Source organism: Chrysemys picta, chromosome 9, assembly GCF_011386835.1.
Source record: "Chrysemys picta bellii isolate R12L10 chromosome 9, ASM1138683v2, whole genome shotgun sequence".
NCBI lineage: Eukaryota > Metazoa > Chordata > Testudines > Emydidae > Chrysemys > Chrysemys picta.
The window spans coordinates 56,252,208-56,273,909 of record NC_088799.1 but is presented as its reverse complement, the minus strand read 5'-3'; the positions used below and the strand labels follow the sequence as shown (position 1 = coordinate 56,273,909).

Genomic DNA, 21,702 nt, shown 5'->3' with positions numbered 1-21,702 from the left:
TTCACACAACACACAATCAACCTGTGGAACTCTTTGCCAGAGGATGTTGTGAAGGCCAAGACTATAACAGGGTTAAAAAAAAACCTAGATAAATTCATGGAGGATAGGTTCATCGATGGCTATTAGTCAGGATGGGCAGGGATGGTGTCTATAGCCTCTGTTTGCCCGAAGCTGGGAATGAGCGACAGGGCATGGATCAATTGATGATCTGTTCTGTTCATTCCCTCTGAGGCACCTGGCATTGGCCACTGTCAGAAGACAGGCTACTGGGCTAAATGGACCTTTGGTCTGACCCAGTATGGCTGTTCTTATGTTCTAATATTAAGGTTACTCCCAGTCCCAAAGCACCAGTCACTTACCCTGGTCAATTGCACTTCAGATCTCACACCAAAGGCAACACACAGATTTATTAAGTAGGAAAAGGAAATAGTTATTTACAAGGTTAAAGCAGGCACACACACAAATGAGTTCCAGTCTGAAGTTTCAAAAAGTAACAGACACTTCTATAATAACCAAGCTCTATATGTCCTTTAGGGCTGATCCACTTTGGATCTTTTGCTTATGCCTAGTAATTCTTGTCCCTCAGAGTCCAAGCAGCATAAAGATACAGTTCCTCCTTGTTAGGGGGATTTATTCCGTTACCCAAAGGCGATGCAGGGGGGCATGCAGGGGCATGTAGCCCTCCCCCCCACCCGATTTCTATGAGTGCTGAGCTGCCTTTGCAGGGCTTGTTATGCTCAGCCTGCTGGGGGGAAAGGAGGCTCTGTGCTTCTCATGCTGCCCCCCTCCCGGCACGTTTCCATCTCACTTGGCTCCTCTCCCTGGCAGCTGCACCCAGGCAGGGAGCAGAGAGGGCAGGACAGAGCTGCTTCTCCTGCAGGGTGAGGGTGGCCGCTCCGGGTTGCTGCCTCTGTGCAGCTGCCTGCAAGAGTCTGGCTGGGGAGGCGGCAGCAGCCCAAGTGGCAGGTAACCTTGGCAGGGAGAAAATGGCAGCCCTGGGCTAGGTGCAGGGGGTGAGGTCACTGGGGAAGGCACTGGGAGCAGGTTCCCTCTGCTCAGCTTCAGTTAGGGGCATTGCCCACACCCCTCCCCCTGCTGAGATGTCCCCGAGGATATGGGAGCTCCAGGGAGAAGCTTTGTTGCTGTGAGTCCCCTCCACCCAGGGCTGGGGCTGGCCCAGAGGCATGTGCTTCCTGCTCCTGAGGCCCCAGCTCCCTAGGATCTGGCAGGATTGGCTGCTCTGGCCCAGGGAAGTGGGGCTGAAAGTTTCGTGCACCCTGAGTCAACACGTGGGGTGGTCACATGCTCTTCCCCCCCAAAACTTTAAATTGTGGCCCCCATTCTCAGTTACATGTATCCTATGCCCTTACTCACTTCTGCTTTGAGCTGCAAACTCAGCTGGTGGGAGGAATTCACTTGCAAGACTCATCTTCATTGTTGGAGAGAGAGTAAAGAACAAAGTCTTTTGTCCTCTTTAATGCTCCACTCTAGTCTGTCTGATGTCAATGGGCCTTTGTTCTCTGCCAGGACATAACACCTTCTGTTGGAGACCAGCACTTTACACTCATAAGTGTCTCTCTCCTGTCTGGTGATTTACACAGTCACAGAGGCTTACAGTGCAAACACTCAAATATTACCTTATAACACAGGATACAGATGCTAGAAGTGAAATGAATGCATGCAGTCATTCACCAGCAGTCCATAAAGTCTAAATACTAAATACATTCTTATCATTCTAGCCCCTGTTTTAACCATACCAACACTCAGGTGAGCCAGACTGATTCCAGCTTGGTATTTGTCAGTGTCCAATTGAGACAGGGGGACCTTGGCATGAGCTGGCACCTGGTCTGCCAGCATCACATATGAAGGGCCCAATTCTCTGCCCCAACTCTGCAAGAAGCCCAGCTAACTCATGGTGTTCTATGTGAATATCAAGAAGTCATGGGACTTCTCCCAACATCCACCACCAACAGATCAAATCTAAATTCACAGAAGGCAAAAATGCTTCTTTCCCATCGCCTGTTCTATGTGTGCTAATACTGTAAAGGTCTCCGTCCATATGGGAGCCTGGTCCCTGGGGTGAGGCAGGAATCCTCCTGGCCTGCGGAGGGTAGTGTCATCAAAGGGGGGAGGATGTTTATAACAAGGTTCAGCGGATATAGAAGCCAAGAGAACCTTATAATTGGGTTACTGTGCCTTGTGAGTCAGACTCAGCACTGCAAAGTACACTGCACGCAGACGAGATCAGATCTGTATCGCACAGCTGAGGAAGACACATACAGATATTCAAGGGGACCTGTAGCAATGTGAAAACAAATTTAAAGATGAGTGTGTGGCTATTTCCTACTAGACCAGGATTGTGTCCTTCCACTCCTCCATCTGTTTGTCTAGCTGTAGCCATGTGTTGTTTCTTAGGCTATGTCTACACTAGAGACCTTACAATGGCACAGCTGTACCACTGGCAGTTGCTCTGCTGTAAGGTCTCCTCTGTAGCCGCTCTATGCCGGCGGGAGAGAATTCTCTCACTGGCATAATTAAATCACCCCAACAAGCGGCGGTAGCCCTGTGGGCAGGAGAGCGTCTCCCACCAACATAGTGCTGTCCACACCAGTGCTTCTGTTGACGAAACTTAAGTGAGTCAGGAGGGTGTTTTTTCATACCCCCGAGTGATAAGTTTTACTGACAAAAGTGCTACCATAGACATAGCCTTAGACATACTTAACTTGTCAGCTTTTTGGGACAGGGTCTGTCTTTTTGTTCCTTGCTTGTAGAGCACCTTGCATTGGGGGACCTGGGTGTTACAACAAACAACAACAACAAATGTATAAATCATCAGCTCCTCAGTGTCTGTACAGCAACATGCACGTGCAAGGCACTAATAAATAGGAGACACTGCAAACACTGTCTGCACTACAGGGTTGGTTCGTACAGCCCCTAACTCTGCTCCCTTCCACCCACACAAACCTGTCACCCGTTTTGTGGTGCTTTCAGCCCAGACTAGCCAGCCTGGCTGGGTTATTTGTTAGAGCCCTGTCAGGGTTCCTTCCCCACTCTGAACTCTGGGGTACAGATGTGGGGACCCACATGAAAGACCCCCCCTAAGCTTATTTTTACCAGCTTAGGTTAAAAACTTTCGCAAGGCACAAATTCCACCTTGCCTTGAACAGTATGCTGCCACCACCAAGTGATTTAAACAAAAAATCAGGGAAAGGAACACTTACAGGGGTGGCTCTAGCTTTTTTGCCACCCCAAGCACAGCAGGCAGGCTGCCTTCAGCGGCACACCTGCGGGAGGTCCCCGGTCCCGCAGATTCGGCAGGACCGGCGGACCTCACGCAGGCAAGCCGCCGAAGGCAGCCTGACTGCTGCCCTCGCAGGGACCAGCAGGGTGCCCCCCGTGGTTTGCTGCCCCAGGCACACGCTTGGAGCTCTGGTGCCTGGAGCCGCTGCTGACCACTTGGAGTCCTATTCCCTCCAAAATATTCCCCCAAGCCCTGCACCCCCCTTTCCTGGGGAAGGCTTGAGAATAATATCCTCACCAATTAGTACAGGTGAACACAGACCCAAACCCTTGGATCTTAAGAACAATGAAACATCAATTGGGTTCTTAAAAGAAGAATTTTAATTAAAGAAAGGGTAAAAGAATCACCTCTGTAAAATCAGGATGGTAAGTACTTTACAGAATAACAAAAGACTCAAAAACGCAGAGGATTTCCCCTCTAGGCAAAAACAGGGATAAACCTCCCTCTTAGCACAGGGAAAATTCACAAGCTAAAACAAAAGGTAATCTAACGCATTTCTTTGCTATTACTTACTATTTTTGCAAGACTAGATGCTTAGTTCAGATATGGCTTAGGGAGATGTATTTTCCCTGCCCTGTTTCCTTGTTGACTCCAGGAGACACAGACAAAAAAACCTTCCCCCACAGATTTGAAAGTATCTTCTCCTCTTATTGGTCCTTTTGGTCAGGTGCCACCCAGGTTATCTGAGTTTCTTAGCCCTTTACAGGTAAAAGAAGAATTAACCCTTTACAGGGTGAACAGGGATTTTATGCTACCCTTAGCTGTATGTTTATGACAAGCCCATATGCTGTTTTCACTCGGGCGGATAGCCACCCACTTTGTAGCGAGGACACAGGCTAAATCCTTCAGAGTGCTGATAGTCCTTCAGTGTCTTCCCACAATATGGGGAAGTAGAAGTGGGTGGCAACCTAGGTAGCAGTGACCATGAGATGGTTGAGTTCAGGATCCTGACAAAAGGAAGAAAGGAAAGTAGCAAAATACGGACCCTGGACTTCAGAAAAGCAGACTGACTCCCTTACGGAACTGATGGGCAGGATACCCTGGGAGACTAATATGAGGGGGCAAGGAGTCCAGGAGAGCTGGCTGTATTTTAAAGAGGCCTTATTGAGGGCTCAGGAACAAACCATCCCAAAATGAAGAAATAATAGCAAATATGGCAGGCGACCAGCTTGGCTTAACAGTGAAATCTTCGGTGAGCTTAAACTCAAAAAGGAAGCCTACAAGAAGTGGAAATTGGAACAGGTGTCTAGGGAGGAATATAAAAATATTACTAGAGCATGCAGGGGTCTAATCAGGAAGGCCAAGGCACAATTGGAGTTGAGCTAGCAAGGGATGTGAAGGGTAACAAGAAGGGTTTCTATAGGTATGTTAGCAACAAGAAGGTCAGGGAAAGTGTGGGACCATTACTGAGTGGCAACATAGTGACAGATGATGTGGAAAAAGCTGAAGTACTCCATGCTTTTTTTGCCTCAGTCTTCACAGACAAGATCAGCTCCCAGACTGCTGCACTGGACCACACAGCGTGGGGAGGAGGTGAGCAGCCCTCAGTGGTAAAAGAACAGGTTAAGGACTATTTAGAAAAGCCGGCTGTGCACAAGTCCATGGGTCCAGATCTAATGCATCCAAGGGTGCTGAGGGAGTTGGCTGACGTGAATGCAGAGCCATTGGCTATTATCTTTGAAAACTCATGGCGATCAGGGGTGGGAGGGTCCCGGACGATTGGAAATAGGCAAATATAGTGCCCCCATCTTTAAAAAAGGGAAGAAAGAGAACCCAGGGAACTACAGCCTCACTTCAGTCCCTGGCAAAATCATGGAGCAGGTCCTCAAGGAATCCATTTTGAAGCACTTGGAGGAGAGGAAGGTGATCAGGAACAGCCAACATGGATTCACCAAGGGCAAATCATGCCTGACCAACCTGATTTTCTTCTATGATGAGAGAACTGGCTCTGTGGATATGCGGAAAGCGGTGGATGTGATATATCTTGACTTTAGCAAAGCTTTTGATACGGTCTCCCACAGTATTCGTGCCAGCAAGTTAAAAAAGTATGGAGTGGATGAATGGACTATAAAGTGGATAGAAAGCTGACTAGATTGTTGGGCTCAACGGGTAGTGATCAGCGGCTCGATATCTAGTTGGCAGCCGATATCAAGAGGAATGCCCCAGGGGTTGGCCCTGGTGCCGGTTTTGTTCAACATCTTTATTAATGATCTGGATGATGGGATGAATTGCACCCTCAGCAAGTTTGCAGATGACACTAAGCTGGGGGCAGAGGTAGATATGCTGAAGGGTAGGGATAGGGTCCAGAGTGACCTAGACAAATTGGAGGATTCGGCCAAAAGAAATCTGATGAGGTTCAACAAGGACAAGTGCAGAGTCCTACACGTAGGAAGGAAGAATCCCATGCACCGCTACAGGCTGGGGACCGACTGGCTAAGCAGCAGTTCTGCAGAAAAGGACCTGGGGATTACAGTGGACAAGAAGCTGGATATGAGTCAGCAGTGTGCCCTCGTTGCCAAGAAGGCCAACGGCATATTGGGCTGTATTAGTAGGAGCGTTGCCAGCAGATTGAGGGAAGTGATTATTCCCCTCTATTTGACACTGGTGAGGTCGCACCTAGAGTATTGTGTCCAGTTTTGGGCCCCCCACTACAGAAGGGATGTGGACAAATTGGAGAGAGTCCAGCAGAGGGCAATGAAAATGATTAGGGGGCTGGGGCACATGACTTACGAGAAGAGGCTGAGAGAACTGGAGTTATTTAGTCTGCAGAAGAGAAGAGTGAGGGGGGATTTGATAGTAGCCTTCAACTGCCTGAAGGGGGATTCCAGAGAGGATGGAGCGTGGCTGTTCTCAGTGGTGCTAGATGACAGAACAAGACGCAATGGTCTCAAGTTGCAGTGGGGGAGGTCTAGGTTGGATATTAGGAAAAACTATTTCACTAGGAGGGTGATGAAGCACTGGAATGGGTTACCTAGGGAGGTGGTGGAATCTCCATCCTTAGAGGTTTTTATGGCCTGGCTTGACAAAGCCTTGGCTGGGATGATTTAGTTGGTGTTGGTCCTGCTTTGAGCAGGAGATTGGACTAGATGACCTCCTGAGATCTCTTCCAACCCTACTATTCTATGAATTCCCTCTGTGTGCCCAATACGACAGACATGGGAAGCAATCATAGAGCCACTCAGCTTAGTGCACTACTAACAACCATGGGCTGTGCCCCAGCAGTCCGAGCAACACCCGCGGGACCCAGTAACCAGAGTGTGGCTGCTCACACCTACCCTATAGACGACTTGTACCTCCCCATACTGGGGGGGAGGGAGGCAGGAGAATCTAAATGGGCGGACATGTGACCGCCCCACGTGTCTCCTCTGCCCAGCGACCCCCGTCCTGCGCCCAGCACAGGGCCACCATGCTCTCCCCACCTCATGGTACCTGCGGGGGGGGGGAGGGAGGCGGCTCTGTCCTTCTCCCGCTGCATCCCCCCAGCACGTTTGGTCACTCTCCCTGGCAGCCAGGCCCGGGTGGGGAGCGGGAGGGAGCCGCTTCTCAGGTAGCTGAAGTAGGGTTACCATATTCAAACATTTAAAAAAAAGAGGACACTCCACAGGGCCCCGGTCCCGCCCCCGGCCCTGCCCCAACTCCGCCCCTTCCCCGCCCCCGGCCCCATCCCAACCCTTCTCCGCCCCCATTCCAACCCCTTCCCCAAAGTCCCTGCCCCAACTCTGCCCCCTCCTCTGAGCACCCTGCATTCCCCCTCCTCCCTCCTGCTCTGATCTTGGTTGGGGGTTGCTAAGTGCTTCCCTGCTCCCCACTCGCCCTGCAGCCTCTATGCCCCCGCCTGCCCTGCTCCGCCTCACCCTGCAGCCTCTGCACCCCCCCGCCCCTGCAGCCTCTGTGCCCCCTGCTCCCCACTCGCCCTGCAGCCTCTGCGCCCCCTGCCTGCCCTGCCCCTGCAGCCTCTACACCCCCCCGCTGCCTGCCCTGCTCCCCCCCGCTCACCAGGCAGAGGGAGAGCTGCAGGCTCCACGTGGACTCAAACACTGCTGCGCTGCTCTGTGGGGGAGGAGGGAGTGGGGGAGGGGGAGGGACTCTGACTGCTAGAGACCCTAGTGGCTGCGAGCAGCTTTCAATCAGGCCAGGCGTCCAAATCAGTCGCGCCGCACTCTGCATGAGAGGAAGGGGGAAATCCCGGACATTTCTACTTGATTAGAAATCTCCCCCCGGACGGCCATTTAAAGCTGAAAAACCCGGACATGTCCGGGGAAACCCGGACGGATGGTAACCCTAGCTGAAGCCGGCCGCTCCGCTCACTGCTCTGCAGTGAAGCAGCTGCCTGTGAAAGAGCCTGGCTGGGGCAGCGGAAGCAGGCCGCCCCGGGCCCCAGCTACCGGGGTCCGCAGCTGAGCAAGCCAGAAACATGCCGGGGGACTCTGGCTCACTTGTCCCCATCCCTAGCAGCTGGGCCCGGGGGGGAGTGTCCCACCACCTCCCCAGCCAGGCTCTCTCAGGCAGCCGCACATGGAGCAGTGACCCAGAGCAGCCAGCTTGAGAAACAGCTGCTTCCGCCATCTTCACTCCCCACCCGGCCCAGCTACCTGAGACAGGGGTCGAGCATGTCAAGGGCGGGCGCAGCAGGAGGACAGAGCCCCTCTCCCTCCTCTCACCCCCCCCAGCAGGCCAATCTGGGGGGCATTTGACCCCACATGTTCCCCTATACCTCACCTCTGTAACATGGGTGCAGATGGCCTGGGCTAACTCTGCAGTGAAGCCACACCCTTTGGCACATGAAGTACCTTTATGCCTGTGAGTGGTCCCTCTGAATTTAGTGGGACTCCTCCCATGTGCAAAGTGTCGTGAGAAAGTGTTTGCAAGCTCAGGGCCTTAATGCGTTGATGCCTCGATAGCAAAGCAGAAGGGGCTTTCAGCACTTAAGTGGTTCTAAATGGATCTCATTACCTTTGTAGGTTTCCCAGAGTCATGAATCACTGTATGAAATGCCCCAGCATACCACTATTACACACACACATCATCAAACTCAGCTGTTGCATGAGGCTAGCCGATAGGGGAGGCTGAGTGTTTCAGGAAATTACTGCTGGTTACTCCATGGTGCCTACTTGGAAAGTTTGTAGTAGTAGCATTATGATCAGCACCAAAGGGTCTCGCATAATGATGTATTTTTCTAAAAATCTCCTGCTCTGTGGTGGTTAAAAAAAAAAAAAGAACCCAGCTCAGTTCCTGCCTCCCAGAGGTCAGGCTGCACATGTTCTGCACATGGCTTATGCTTTCTTTACCCCTTGCAGGGCACCTTGAAATCTAACCCCCCCCAAGTCTGCTGTGTCTGAGTGTGAAACACTTTGCTAATAGCTCAGCAAGGAGCAGCCATGTTGTTCTGGACACATGCAAGGGAAACATTCTGATGCCAGAGACTAGGCGTGAAGGAAATGCCTGGTTGTTAAGAGTACCACATGTATTTACGTGGGCAAATATACAGATTGGAATAGGGTGAGGGATCTGAGCTGGAGAGTTGTCAGGAGACCTGAGTTCTGAGCTCAACTCTGCCAGTGACTTGGTGAGTGGCCTTAGGCAAGTCCCTTAAGTTCACATGGCTCTGCCTGTGGAATGGAGATAGTGATGTGAACCCATCTTGGACCTCTACAGAGAGATGCACTATGGACAGGCTAAGAATTATTATTATTACTGGTATCATTTCATGGCTATTGCAGTCCTCTGAATGACAGCACTGCCCGCCTCTGGCTGAATTCCTGGCAGCCATCATTCCCTGGTCCTCAGCAAAGACCAACTGTAAAGAGGCTGTTCTCCAGCTCCCTGCAAGAGTGGGAGTTTGGGGGGCGCTAGTACTGGAATGGGTGGGGGAGGGGAGAGTTTGGCCTTCTCTCCTGCTGCAGAAGAGCAGGGAGTGGAGGGAGGGTGTGCTAGACCCTTGCGGAGGGTTCAGCCAGAGGATTAAAGGAGCCAACACAGGACGACCAGCCAGCTGCACCAGTGAATCCTACCCTGAGAGCTCTGCAGGAGGTAGAGAGGGGGACTGCAAGAGGAAGCCACCTGCCTTGCACGAGGGTGGGGAGACCGTGCTGTGTATGAGGCCCCGGGGAGCTCCTTGAATCAAAGACTGAGACTCAGGATTGAGGTGGATGGCTACCTGTGGTAGGGACCAGGCCTGCACGGTGCGGGAGTTCACACAGCTCTGGCTGTTTCCTTTCTATCCCTGCTGCCCCCTGGAGGGGTTTATTATTCGCGTGGCTCACACAGAGTGTCTTACCATGTGCTGCTGCTCCTTCTTCTGCTGTGGGGGCTGCCAAGGGCAGAGCAGATCTCAGCTCTCGGGGGTCTCTGCTTTTCCAGTTGGAGAAGGCACTGCGGGTGGAAGCAGCCCAGCAGGAAGGGGATGGCAGTCTGGCGCTCATGGAAATGAGGCAGCGGTTCGAGGATGACGAGAAGGCATACAAGTGCAAGCTACAGGCCTATCAGGAGGGGCAGCAGCGCCAGGCTCAGCTGGTCCAGAGGCTCCAGAACAAGGTAAGTACCCGAACCCGTGCCAGCCTCCCACTGGGCAAACCGCAGGGTACCTAGGATAGGGCATAGAAAAAACTGACTGTCTAGCTTGCCTAGCGATTGCTTTGGGTATCTGGTCTGAATGGGATAGCTGTACTGCAGCTGTGGTGACGCCCCAATTCACACCACCTGGGCGCTAGGCTCAGTCTGCTCAGAGTCCAAGCTGTGACACGGGCACGTGTTGGGCAAGGAAGGAGCAGGAAGGGACGTGCAGCATACTCTTAATTTCTGTTAGTGTTATGAAGAAGGCAGCCTTACCTCTGGGCAACTCCCACCCCACTGCACCTCTGGGAACCCCCCCACCTTGCTGCACCTCTGGGTAACACCCCTCCACTGCACCACTGGGCAACCTTCCCCACCCCTGATGCACTTCTGGGTAACTCCTCCCGCTCCCATTGCACCTCTGGGCAAACACTCCCCACTGCACCTCTGGGTAACCCACCCCACCCCCCTTTGCACCTCTGGGCAACCTTCCCCACCCCTGCTGAACCTCTGGGTAACCCCTCCCACTCCCACTGCACCTCTGTGCAACCTCCCCGACCCCTGTTGCACCTCTGAATAACCCCTCCCATTGCACTCTGGGCAACCACCCCCCAACTGCACCTCTGGGCAACCTTCCCCACTTTCTGGTGCACTTCTGGGTAACCCACCCCATCCCCCACTGCACCTCTGGGTAACCCCTCCTGCTCCCAGTGCACCTCTGGGCAACCCCCCCCCCCTCCATTGCACCTCTGGGTAACCCACCCCACCCCCTTTGCATCTCAGGCAACCTTCCCCACCTCTGCTGCACCTCTGGGTAACCCCTCCCACTCCCATTGCACCTCTGGACAACCCCTCCTCCACTGCACCTCTGGGTAACCCACCCCACCCCTCCACTGCACCTCTGGGTAACCCACCCTACCCCCATTGCACCTCTGGACAACCTCCCCAACCTCTGTTGCACCTCTGGATAACCCCTCCCATTGCACTCTGGGCAACCACCCCCCAACTGCACCTCTGGGCAACCTTCCCCACCCCTGCTGCACCTCTGGCTAACCCCCCCACACACCTCCCCACTGCACCTCTTGATAACCCCTCCACACACACACTGCACCTCTGGGTAACCCCCTGCCCTGCTGCAACTTTAGGAAGGGAACATGCATTTCCGAGACAGAGTTTGCTTAGCACTCTACTCGGCTGTGTGGGACTGGATTCTATGTCACGTTAAGATGCCTCTCCTGTCTTCCAGGTGACAGTTTCATATTTATTGCATTAAAGGCATGATCCAAAGCCCACTGAAGTCAGTGGAGTGATGTTGACGTTAGTGGGCGTCAAATCTGACCCTCTGTCATCAGTAAGCGTCATGGATTGACAGAGTGGTAGCCCCATGGGTGATCATTTAATCCTGAGTGCCTGTAATGCTCCAACTAATTATCCTAATCTAGGCTTCTCTTGCCCTCTTTTCTTGCTCTCACCTTCTTTTTTTCTAAATCTTTCATTCCCTTCCCCCACTTCTCCTTTCTGCCCCTCGGCCTAGGTACTACAGTACAAGAAAAGATGTGGGGAGCTGGAGCAACAGCTGCTAGAGAAAACATCTGAATCCGAGCACCAGAAACAGATGGTCAGTACAGCTTTCATTGTCCTGGCAATGCAGAAAAATGGTATGACGAATCATGCAATGATTTTACTCTGAACTTTGCAAGAAATTTGCATAGTTATATCCCATCATGCCTTTGTGTTTAATTTCTGTGTTCTTTTGGCAGTCAGCCTCACCTAACAAAACAGCTGTTGCAAATGCCCCTTTGTGTATGGTTCTCTTAGTAAAAGTGGATATAGTTGAAAAGATTCTAGGGGCTTTCCAAGCAGCCTGCTGTGGTGACATGACAGCCAGATCCCATCACCACCCTTTGAGAAAACAGCCCGAGCACTTCAGACAGGGCAGTGCAGAGAGGGATGGGTGACAATGGGATTTCACTGCAGTTTGAAAACCACAAAGCCCTGTGCATTTGAGATCTGTGAGAGAAGGGGATTGCAACCCGCAGAGGAGACAGCACACAGCAAGTCACTCTGCTCTAGGACTCACCATTCCCCAAGGAGCGCTGCTGGACTGGAGCCTTTCTCAGCATTTCTCCAGGAGTTCTGGAGGAAGGAAAGAGATCACAGCACGGCCCTGTGGTGGCCCATGGGAACACAAGAAAGCTGCAGGATTGGATGTGTTCCCTTTCTCCCTTTTGGAAAATGAGAAATATGGTCAGTCCCCAGCGTATCATAGAATCATAGAATATCAGGGTTGGAAGGGACCTCAGGAGGTCATCTAGTCCAACCTGCTGCTCAAAGCAGGACCAATCCCCAACTAAATCATCCCAGCCAGGGCTTTGTCAAGTCTGACCTTAAAAACCTCTAAGGAAGGAGATTCCACCACCTCCCTAGGTAACCCATTCCAGTGCTTCACCACCCTCCTAGTGAAAAAGTTTTTCCTAATATCCAACCTAAACCTCCCACACTGCAACTTGAGACCATTACTCCTTGTTCTGTCATCTGGTACCACTAAGAACAGTCTAGATCCATCCTCTTTGGAACCCCTCTTCAGGTAGTTGAAAGCAGCTATCAAATCCTCCCTCATTCTTCTCTTCTGCAGACTAAAGAATCCCAGTTTCCTCAGCCTCTCCTCATAAATCATGTGCTCCAACTCCCTAATAATTTTTGTTGCCCTCCACTGGACTTTTTCCGATTTTTACACATCCTCCTTGTAGTGTGGGGCCCAGAACTGGACACAGTACTCCAGATGAGGCCTCACCAGTGCCAAATAGAGGGGAATGATCATGTTCCTCAATCTGCTGGCAATGCTCCTACTTATACAGCTCAAAATGCCGTTAGCCTTCTTGGCAACAAGGGCACACTTTTGACTCATATCCAGCTTCTCGTCCACTGTAACCCCTAGGTCCTTCTCTGCAGAACTGCTGCCTAGCCACTCGGTCCCTAGTCTGTAGCAGTACATGGGATTCTTCCGTCCTAAATGCAGGACTCTGCACTTGTCTTTGTTGAACCTCATCAGATTACTTTTGGCCCAATCCTCTAATTTGTCTAGGTCCCTCTGTATCCTATCCCTATCCTCCAGCATATCTGCCACTTCTCCTAGTTTAGTGTCATCTGCAAACTTACTGAGGGTGCAATCCACGCCATCCTCCAGATCATTAATGACGGGCAGCATCACAGCATTAAGTCCCAGTGACATGGGGGAGGAAATGGGGGCCCCAGAGTCCAGTCAAGGGTTTCTGGGGCAGATCCTCACCTGGTGTAAATCAGTTTATCTTAATTGATTTCAGTTGAGGTATGCCTGTTTACACCAGCTGAGAATCTGGCTCTTTGCATTTATCTGGAATGAACTCTGGATGCAGCTTTGGGAAGAAAAGACCTTAAATAAATGGCTCTGGCTCCCTGTAAATGCAGGTAATCGTCTATCCAAAGTGGCCCGGTTGGCTGGGAGGCACAACCCCTGGCTTTAAGGACCATGTAGTGAGGCAGTGTGGCTCTCCGACGCCCCGGAAGGGGAAGAGCCCATCCAGAGGCCGGAGTGGGCGGAGCTAGGGAGCTCTGAGCCCGCCCCTCAGAGGGTCAGGCGGTGACCCGGAAGTATAAAAGCTCGCCCTCCCAGCTCAGTCAGGCCCAGCTGCTGGAGAGACCAGATGTCTCCAGCCTAGTTCACGACTGGGAAGACCCCACGGCCCAAGGCAGCCGCCAGGACTGGCTGGGCCTGCCCTGCGCCCGCTATCTGGAGGAGCCGCCGGGCCTGCCCTGTGCCCACTATCTGGAGGAGCCACTGGGCCTGTCGATCAATCCCTGCCCCGACGAGCCCATGGTCCTGGATCCCCCAGAGGCCGACACCAGGACCGAGGTAGGCCCCGAGGGGGAGTATGGAAGTAGCCCGGGGGCAGCTGACCCCAGTCTGGCTGCAGCACTGCCAGAGCCTATGTCAGTGTGTTGCGGCCAGGATCCCCACTGACAGCAGCGGGTCTTCTGCCGCTGCTAGGGCCCCGGGCTGGGACACAGTGGAGTGGGAGGGCCTGCATCCCCCCGCCACCCAACCCGTGGATGGCAGTCTCCCCCTCTCCCAGGCCTTTTGAGGGTTGGGCCTAATATTGTTGCTCAGCCCTGACTGAGGGCCTGAGCTCCTGATTCAGCGTTTGTTGCCCCGCCCTGACCTAGGGCCTGGGCTTAATACTTGGTATTCGTTTGTCGCTCAGCCCTGACTGGGGACCTGAGCTCCGGACTTCGCATTGTTGCCCGCCCTGAGCAGCACCGGGCTTACTGTGTTCTTCCAGTTACAGCAAGAGCTGCCGAGGGAGACCCCACGGCCGGACGAATTTCCCTAGCTCACCGGTGTATAGTGAGCCGGTGTGGCTCCCCGCCGCCCCAGAGAGGGTCGAGCCCTGGCAAACTCTTGTACACGTGGTACCAGAAGTGGGGAGTGATCCCTTGGCCCCTGTGAGAAGAGGCCTGAGGGGGAAAGACTCCCCAAGAGAACCATGGAGATGGAGCGACTGTTTAAGCTGCTGGCCAAGAGTCAAGAGCGACAGCAGGCTGCCCACATACAGCAGCAGCAGGCCGCTGCCCAGCTCCAGCAGCAGCAACAGTAGCATACCGCTCAACTCCAGCAGCAGCTCATTCAGCAGCTTGGAGACCAGCTGCAACAACTCGTGACAGCGCTGCCGTGCCCCATAGACCCACAGCCAGAGGACGAGGCTGGGTCGCCCCGCACAACCGTCCTGGTCCTGGTAACGTTGTTCGAACGGGTGGCGCTGGTCGCGGGGTGGCCCCAGGACCAATGGGCCACCCTTTTGGCCCCCTACTTAACAGGGACTGCCCAGACGGCATACAGGGGGCTGGCTACGGAAGAGGCAAGGGATTATAGCTGGGTGAAGGCTGCAATCTTGGATGCTTTAGATGTCAGCCCAGAGACTTTTCAGCAGCGGTTCCAAAGCCAGACGTACCCCATGGGCACCAGACCCAGGCTCGTGGCCCAAGCTCTGAAGGAGGTGTGTAGGCAGTGACTACAGCCGGAAACAAGGACGGTGGAGGAGGTTATGGAACAAGTCATCCTTGAACAGTTCGTGCACATCCTCCCAACACGAGGATGGGCCTGGGTGCTCCGCCACCGGCCAGCAACATTAGCTGCGGCCATTGCGCTGATGGAAGACTTCCTCGCGACCGAAACGCCAGTGGGGCCCACCCTCCGAGCTCAAAACCCCGGGCTGGAACGCCCGAACACTGAAAGAAAAGGGGACATCCCAACCAGACCATGGAACCTGGGCCGCAGGCAAGAGGCCCGCCCGGGACCTCGGCTCAGACGCCCAGAACCTCCCCCTCGGCCCGGACCGTTCAACCCCGTGCTGAGTGTCGTGAGGGTTCCCCGGAGTCCCCCTAAGAGTCCGAGGGGAGCCCCCTCCCGTGGTGGTCACCCTGAACTCGGGCTCTGCTTCCGTTGTGGGAAGTCGGGATACTTGCAACGGGACTGCACAGAAATGGACTGCAGCTTCAGTCAGGTCTGTGCAGGGGACATCAGGGCCTGGCTACCACAGGCTCCCAAGATCATGGTCCCGGTAGTTGTCGGTGACCACCCCACCCAGGACTTGATCGACTCCGGCTGCGGCCAGACACTGGTTCGCCAGGCGTTGGGACCTCAGGCGGACCCCCCACTTGGGAACAGTTCACCTGCAGTGCATCCATGGGGATGTCCGGCCTTACCCTAGTGCCTGGGTCCAGTTAACAGTGGCTGGCATCACCCGACGAATCGTTGTTGGCTTAGCCCCTCGACTTGCGTACCCGGTGATTTTGGGGCGGGACTGGCCTGCCTTTGAGGAGATCCTCCGGTCAACCCCGGCCTTGGAAGGAGAGTCCCAGGGGGCCCTACCGGAAGAGGAGCACGGGACCCCAGAACCCGAGGCAGGAACCGGAGAAGCCGACAATCCCCTGCCGGGGCCAGCGGTCGAGACCCTCCTCCATACCGATTTCTGCCGTGACCAGAGAACTGACCCTACCCTTAGCGGGGCCTATGAACAGCTAGCGGCAGCCGATGGGACCATCATCGACCCCCAACGTGCAACCCAGTGGCCCCACTTCGAACTACGCCGGGACCATCTTTACCGGATCGACCGTGACTCCCGCACGAAGGAGCCCCAAACCCAGCTGCTGGTACCATGGTGTCACCGGCGCGCCGTGATGAAGAGAGATGAGGAACTATTGTAGCTCCTGCCTGGAGTGCCAGTTAGCCGCTCCACAACAAGTACCCAGGGCACCCCTTGTCCCCATGCCTATAATAGAAACACCATTTGAACGAGTGGCCATGGACCTTGTGGGCTCCCTCCCAAAAAGTGCGTCAGGGTTCCAGTATGTCCTGGTTATCGTGGACTACGCCACCCATTTCCCAGAGGCCATTCCGTTACGGAGCACCACCGCCCGGACCATCGCCGGGGAACTGGTGAAGATCTTTGCTTAGGTGGGCTTGCCCTGAGAAATCCTAACAGATCAAGGCACTAATTTCACCTCCCGATTGTTACAACAGATCTGCAAGATCCTGGGGGGTCAAACAGTTACGGACCTCTGTCTACCACCCGCAGACGGACGGGCTGGTGGAACGATTCAGTCGGACCCTCAAGGAGATGCTGCGGAAATTCCACCCGGAGGAGCTACGCCGATGGGACAGTTGCTCCCTCCCCTGCTGTTAGCCATCTGCGAGGTACCCCAGTCCTCGACCAAGTTCTCCCCGTTTGAACTGTTGTATGGGCACTGCCCACGGGGCCTGTTGGACCTAATGCGGGAAACTTGGGAGCAGTCTCCCTCTCCAACCCAGGGCCTCCTGAAGTATGTCCTCCAGATGCAGGAGTACTTTGCTCAGGCTGGGGCCCTGGCTCGTGAAAACTTAAGGGCCGCCCAGGACAGGCGGGAACAGACTTATAACCAAGGGGCGCAGGTTCGTGACTTTGAACCTGGGGATTGGGTCCTGCGCCTCCTGCCCTCGAGCGAGTCGAAGCTACTGGCCTGTTGGCAGGGACCCTACGAGGTAGCTTGGAAGGTTGGGCCCGTCACCTACGAGATCTGCCAGCCCAACCGGCACAAGAAGACTCAGCAACACCATGTGAATTTGTTGAAACCGTGGCGGGAGCGGGAGGGCCTGATTAATCCTTACCCACCAGAGCCTGAGTTCGGTCCCCGCGCACACCGGACCGAGGACCCCGCTGCTCCCCTGCTCGGCGACACTCTCACGGAGGAGCAGCGCAAGCAGGCCAAATGTCTCCTGCAGGCTTTCCTGGGAACCTTCATGGCCCTACCTGGGTACACGACCCTGGTCTGTCACTCTGTCCAGACCGAGCCAGGGAAGGTAATCTGAGAAACAACCAGACCACTGCCGTACCGGATGCGCCAGGAGGTGGAGGAAGAAGTACAAGCCATGCTGGCCTTGGGGGTCATCGAGCCATCTCAGAGTGAGTGGCGTAGCCCGGTGGTCTTGGTACCCAAGCCCGACGGCACCCGACACTTTTGTATAGACTTCTGACGGGTGAATGCCATCTCACGGTTCAACACCTATCCGATGCCCCGTGTGGACGAGTTGCTGGGCTGCCTAGGCGAGGCCCGGTTCATCACCACCCTCGACCTCAGTAAGGGGTATTGGCAGATCCCGCTCGATGACCCCTCTAAGGAAAAGACAGCGTACGCCACTCCAACGGTACTTTACCAGTTCACCCGGATGCCTTTTGGCCTCCATGGGGCCCCGGCGACGTTCCAGCGGCTAATGGATCGCCTTCTACGACCCCATCAAGACTATACGGCCACCTACCTGGATGATGTTGTGTTCTATAGCCGCCACTGGGAAGACCAGCTGGAACGGGTGGCGGCAGTCCTGAGATCCCTGCGGCAGGCGGGACTGACAACCAACCCAAAAAAGTGCCGCATCGGATGGCAGGAGACCACGTACCTGGGATACACTATAGGGGGAGGACGAGTGAAGCCCCTCGTCGGGAAAGTGCAAGCCCTGGCAGCCTGCCCGACCCCCACCACAGAGCGCCAAGTCCGACAGTTCCTGGGGCTCGTCGGATACTATCGGCGGTTCATCCCCCAGTTTGCATCTGTTGTAGCACCCTTAACAGGATTGCTGACGAAGGACAGCCCCCGGCAGGTGTGGTGGTCCCCCGACTGTGAAGATGCCTTCCGGACACTCCAGATGTGCCTCTGCCGGGAGCCGGTCCTTTACAGCCCGAACTTCAAACGGGGATTCATCCTCCAGACAGATGCCTCAGAGGTGGGGCTGGGGGCCGTCCTGTCCCAAGAAGTTGATGGAGAAGACCACCTGGTTCTATACCTCAGCCGGAAACTATTTCCCTGGGAGAAGAACTATGCCGTGGTTGAGAAAGAGGCACTTGCCGTGAAGTGGGCCTGTGACACCCTACGGTATTACCTCCTTGGGGCTCCGTTCATGCTAGTCACGGACCATGCCCCCCTCTGATGGTTGATGAGGATGAAAAATAATAATAACCATTTACTGTGCTGGTATCTGGCCTTACAGCCCTACGCTTTCACCATCCAGCATAGGGCTGGCAAGGAGCATGCCAACGCAGACTTCCTGTCCTGCCTAGGAGGGATGGAAGGGCCTGGCCCCGACGAGCGGGAGCCAGACTTGCGGGGGTGGAGGGGTGCAGTGAGTCGGTGTGGCTCCCCACCACCCCGGAGGGGGAAGAGCCCATCCGGAGGCCGGAGTGGGCGGAGCTAGGGAGCTCTGAGCCCACCCCTCAGAGGGTCAGGCGGCAACCCGGAAGTATAAAAACTCGTCCTCACAGCTCAGTCAGGCCACAGTCGCTGGAGAGACCAGACGTCTCCAGCCTAGCTCGTGACTGGTAAAACCCCGTGGCCCAAGGCAGCTGCCAGGACTGGCCGGGCCTGCCCTGCGCCCGCTATCCAGAGGAGCTGCCGGGCCTGCTGATCAATCCTTGCCCTGACGAGCCCATGGTCCTGAATCCCCCAGAGGCCGACACCAGGACCCAGGTAGGCCCTGAGGGGGAGTGTGGAAGTAGTCTGGGGGCAGCCAATCCCAGTCTGGCTGCATCACTGTCAGAGCCTATGTCAGTGTGTTGCAGCCAGGATCCCCACTGACAGCAGCGGGTCTTCTGCCGCTGCTAGGGCCCCGGGCTGGGACGCAGTGGAGTGGGAGGGCCTGCGTCCCCCCTGCCACCCAACCTGTGGGTGGCAGTCTCCCCCTCTCCCAGGCCTTTTGAGGCTTGGGCCTACTATTGTTGCTCAGCCCTGACTGAGGGCCTGAGCTCCTGACTCAGCGTTTGTTGCCCTGCACTGACCTAGGGCCTGGGCTTAATACTTGGTATTCGTTTGTCACTCAGCCCTGACTGGAGGCCTGAGCTCCGGACTTCGCATTGTTGCCCGCCCTGAGCAGGGCCGGGCTTTCCGTGTTCTTCCGGTTACAGCAAGAGCTGCCGAGTGAGACCCCACGGCCGGACGAATTTCCCTAGCTCACCGGGGTGTAGTGAGACGGTGTGGCTCCCCACCGCCCCGGAGAGGGTCGAGCCCCGGCAAACTCTTGTACAGACCGGAACTGGAGTTCTCTGCCTCATGGAAGGTCTCTGGTTGTACCAGCTGCTGGTTCTTTTCCATTTGTCTGTTGATTTGTGTCTGTTTTGTTTCTGTCTGTCCTGCGTGAAGTTCTTTGTCCTATGGGAGCCATTCTGCTCCCTCTCCTTGCCCTTTTGATGTGTCATTCCCCTCTCCCAGCTGCAGACTCGGCTGGAGTCCACAAAATCCTGCCTGTGCCGCTCAGAGCACGACCACAGCACAGAACTGGAGAACACTCTTATCCGCCTGGAGGAGGAGCAGCAGAGGTGAGGCTGTTGTCTCTGTCCAAGGAGCACCTGTGGGTCCTCGTTATCCCTTGTACAAAGGAAGGGAGAGAGCAGGTGACACTAGAGCAGCGGTTCTCAAACTGGGATCTGTGGACCCTGGGGGTCTGTGAGAGTACTCCAGGGGTCCGAAAGTCATGTCTGGGACCACCAGCCCTCCCTCCCAGTGCTTCCTGCACACCGCTGAAGAGCTGTTCTGTGGCGTGCAGGAGGAACTGGGAGGGAGGGGAAGGAGCAGGGACAGGCCGCGCTCGGGGGAGGGGGCGGGAAGAGGAGGGGCAGGGCTGGAGCAGGGGTGGAGCGAGATGGGGCAGGGTGGAACCTTGGGTGGAGTGGGGGCAGGGCCTAAGGCTGAGTGGGGGTTCAGCGCCCCTGGGGAAAATTAGAAGCCGACTTGGGGGTCTGTGAAAAATTTTAAATCAAAATGGGAATCCTCGGGTTGCTAAAGTTTGAGAACCGCTGCGCTAGAGCATTGCCTAGAGCTGGGTGTTACTCAACTGCCATCTAATGGTAACAGCTTGCAGTTGTCTGAGCTGGATTTGAACTGGGGACCTGGAGGCAACAGGCTCTGTATCCCATTAGCTGTCCCTTGAACTCTCCAGCCCTAGCTGTAATTTTGGATGCAGGTGTGCAACATGTTTCCAGTTTGAGATTTCAGAGCCTGGCTATGTGGTGCAGCTTGGTGCTTTGATTTCTTTGCTCAATTCTTAGCTCTTTGCCGTTCTCTGCAGCAGACAGATACACTTGCATGTGTCTTTCCTCTCCTCCTGCACTGCAAAGCGGCTGAGGAGGTTGTTGTTTTCTGTTTGTGACTCAGCCTGGCTGTGATCTCGCCCAGGGAGCTGAGTCACCCAGCAAAGGCAAATGATGGGGGGTTGCTGTTCAGAATACCCCCACATATACAACAGTCTCCAACCAGCTCCATCAGCCAGCACCCACTGAAATTTCTTTCTACCACCTGCTGCTCTGTAATCTCCAGCTATTGAGGGGCTAATCTTCAGAAACCAGGAGATGAAATAGTGGCTGTTTTAGAGGCATTGTGGGGGCCAGTCCTGCACATATTCCTGCTAGGTAGCACGTGAGCATGCTGCCTTTCTCAGTGTGTTTTCACCCAGGATACCAGATCTACCTGGGACCCACCAGGATGCAGGGTTGTGTCTGTGGTGGGGCTGCAGCAAGGTCCTCTGGGTGGAGTTTGGATGGGTGCTGGTGGGAGGTGGCAGAAGAGAGGTCCTGGGGCATCCTGAGATGGGAGAGTTTAGTAGATGGAGGAGGCACCTTGAGAGCATTGGGAAGCGTGAGCCAGCACAGGATGTGGTTACCCATTCATAAATGGGGTGTGTCAAGCTGCAGACACAGCGCAGGGGGTCTGAGGTCTGCCCTGTTCCCTGCTGCTTTCAGAAATGACTTCAAGGCATTGATTTAAACTTATACGGGGTTTGGAGTGATGGTTGTCCCTGTGCTGATGTGGGGTTTGGGGTGACTTCTGTCCCCGTACTAGAGTGGGGTTCAGGGTGCCGCTGACTCCAGTCCCCCTGCCGAGGTTGGGTTTAGGGTAACCGCTGACTGCTGTCCCTGTGAGGATCTGGGGTTTGGGATGACTGCTGTCCCCGTGCCCAGGCAGGGTTTGGGGTAACCGCTGACTGCTGTCCCCGTGCCGATGTTCGTTTGGGGTGAAAGCTGACTCTTCTCCCCATGCTGATGCGGGGTTTGGGGTGACATCTGACTGCTCTCCCCGTGCCGATGGAAGGTTTGGGGCAACTGCTCTCCCCATGCTGATGGGGGGGGGGGGGGGAGGGTTGGGGTGACTGCTCTCCTCATGCCATACTGCTGCTTGTGGGATGTGCAGAGATGGGTCCCATTGGAAAGGTGCTGCAGGCAGGGTGTTCTGACCTCAGGTCCAGAATGTGCTCCCTCCTTGGCCCCGCAGAGTCAGGATCTGTGAGCCTCTCA

The 21,702-nt window shown here is 54.9% G+C and overlaps 1 protein-coding gene across 3 annotated transcripts in view; it reads left to right on the top strand.

Annotated features, from left to right (window-relative positions):
• CROCC2 (ciliary rootlet coiled-coil, rootletin family member 2) overlaps window positions 1-21,702 on the top strand; it is a 169,973-nt gene that overhangs the window by 28,405 nt on the left and 119,866 nt on the right. For all 3 annotated transcript variants that reach the window (XM_065557071.1, XM_065557072.1, XM_065557070.1), the window contains exons 4-6: window positions 9,662-9,835; window positions 11,388-11,471; window positions 19,625-19,731. In XM_065557071.1, the coding sequence (XP_065413143.1) occupies window positions 9,662-9,835; window positions 11,388-11,471; window positions 19,625-19,731 (365 nt within the window). The remainder of the gene's footprint in view (window positions 1-9,661; window positions 9,836-11,387; window positions 11,472-19,624; window positions 19,732-21,702) is intronic.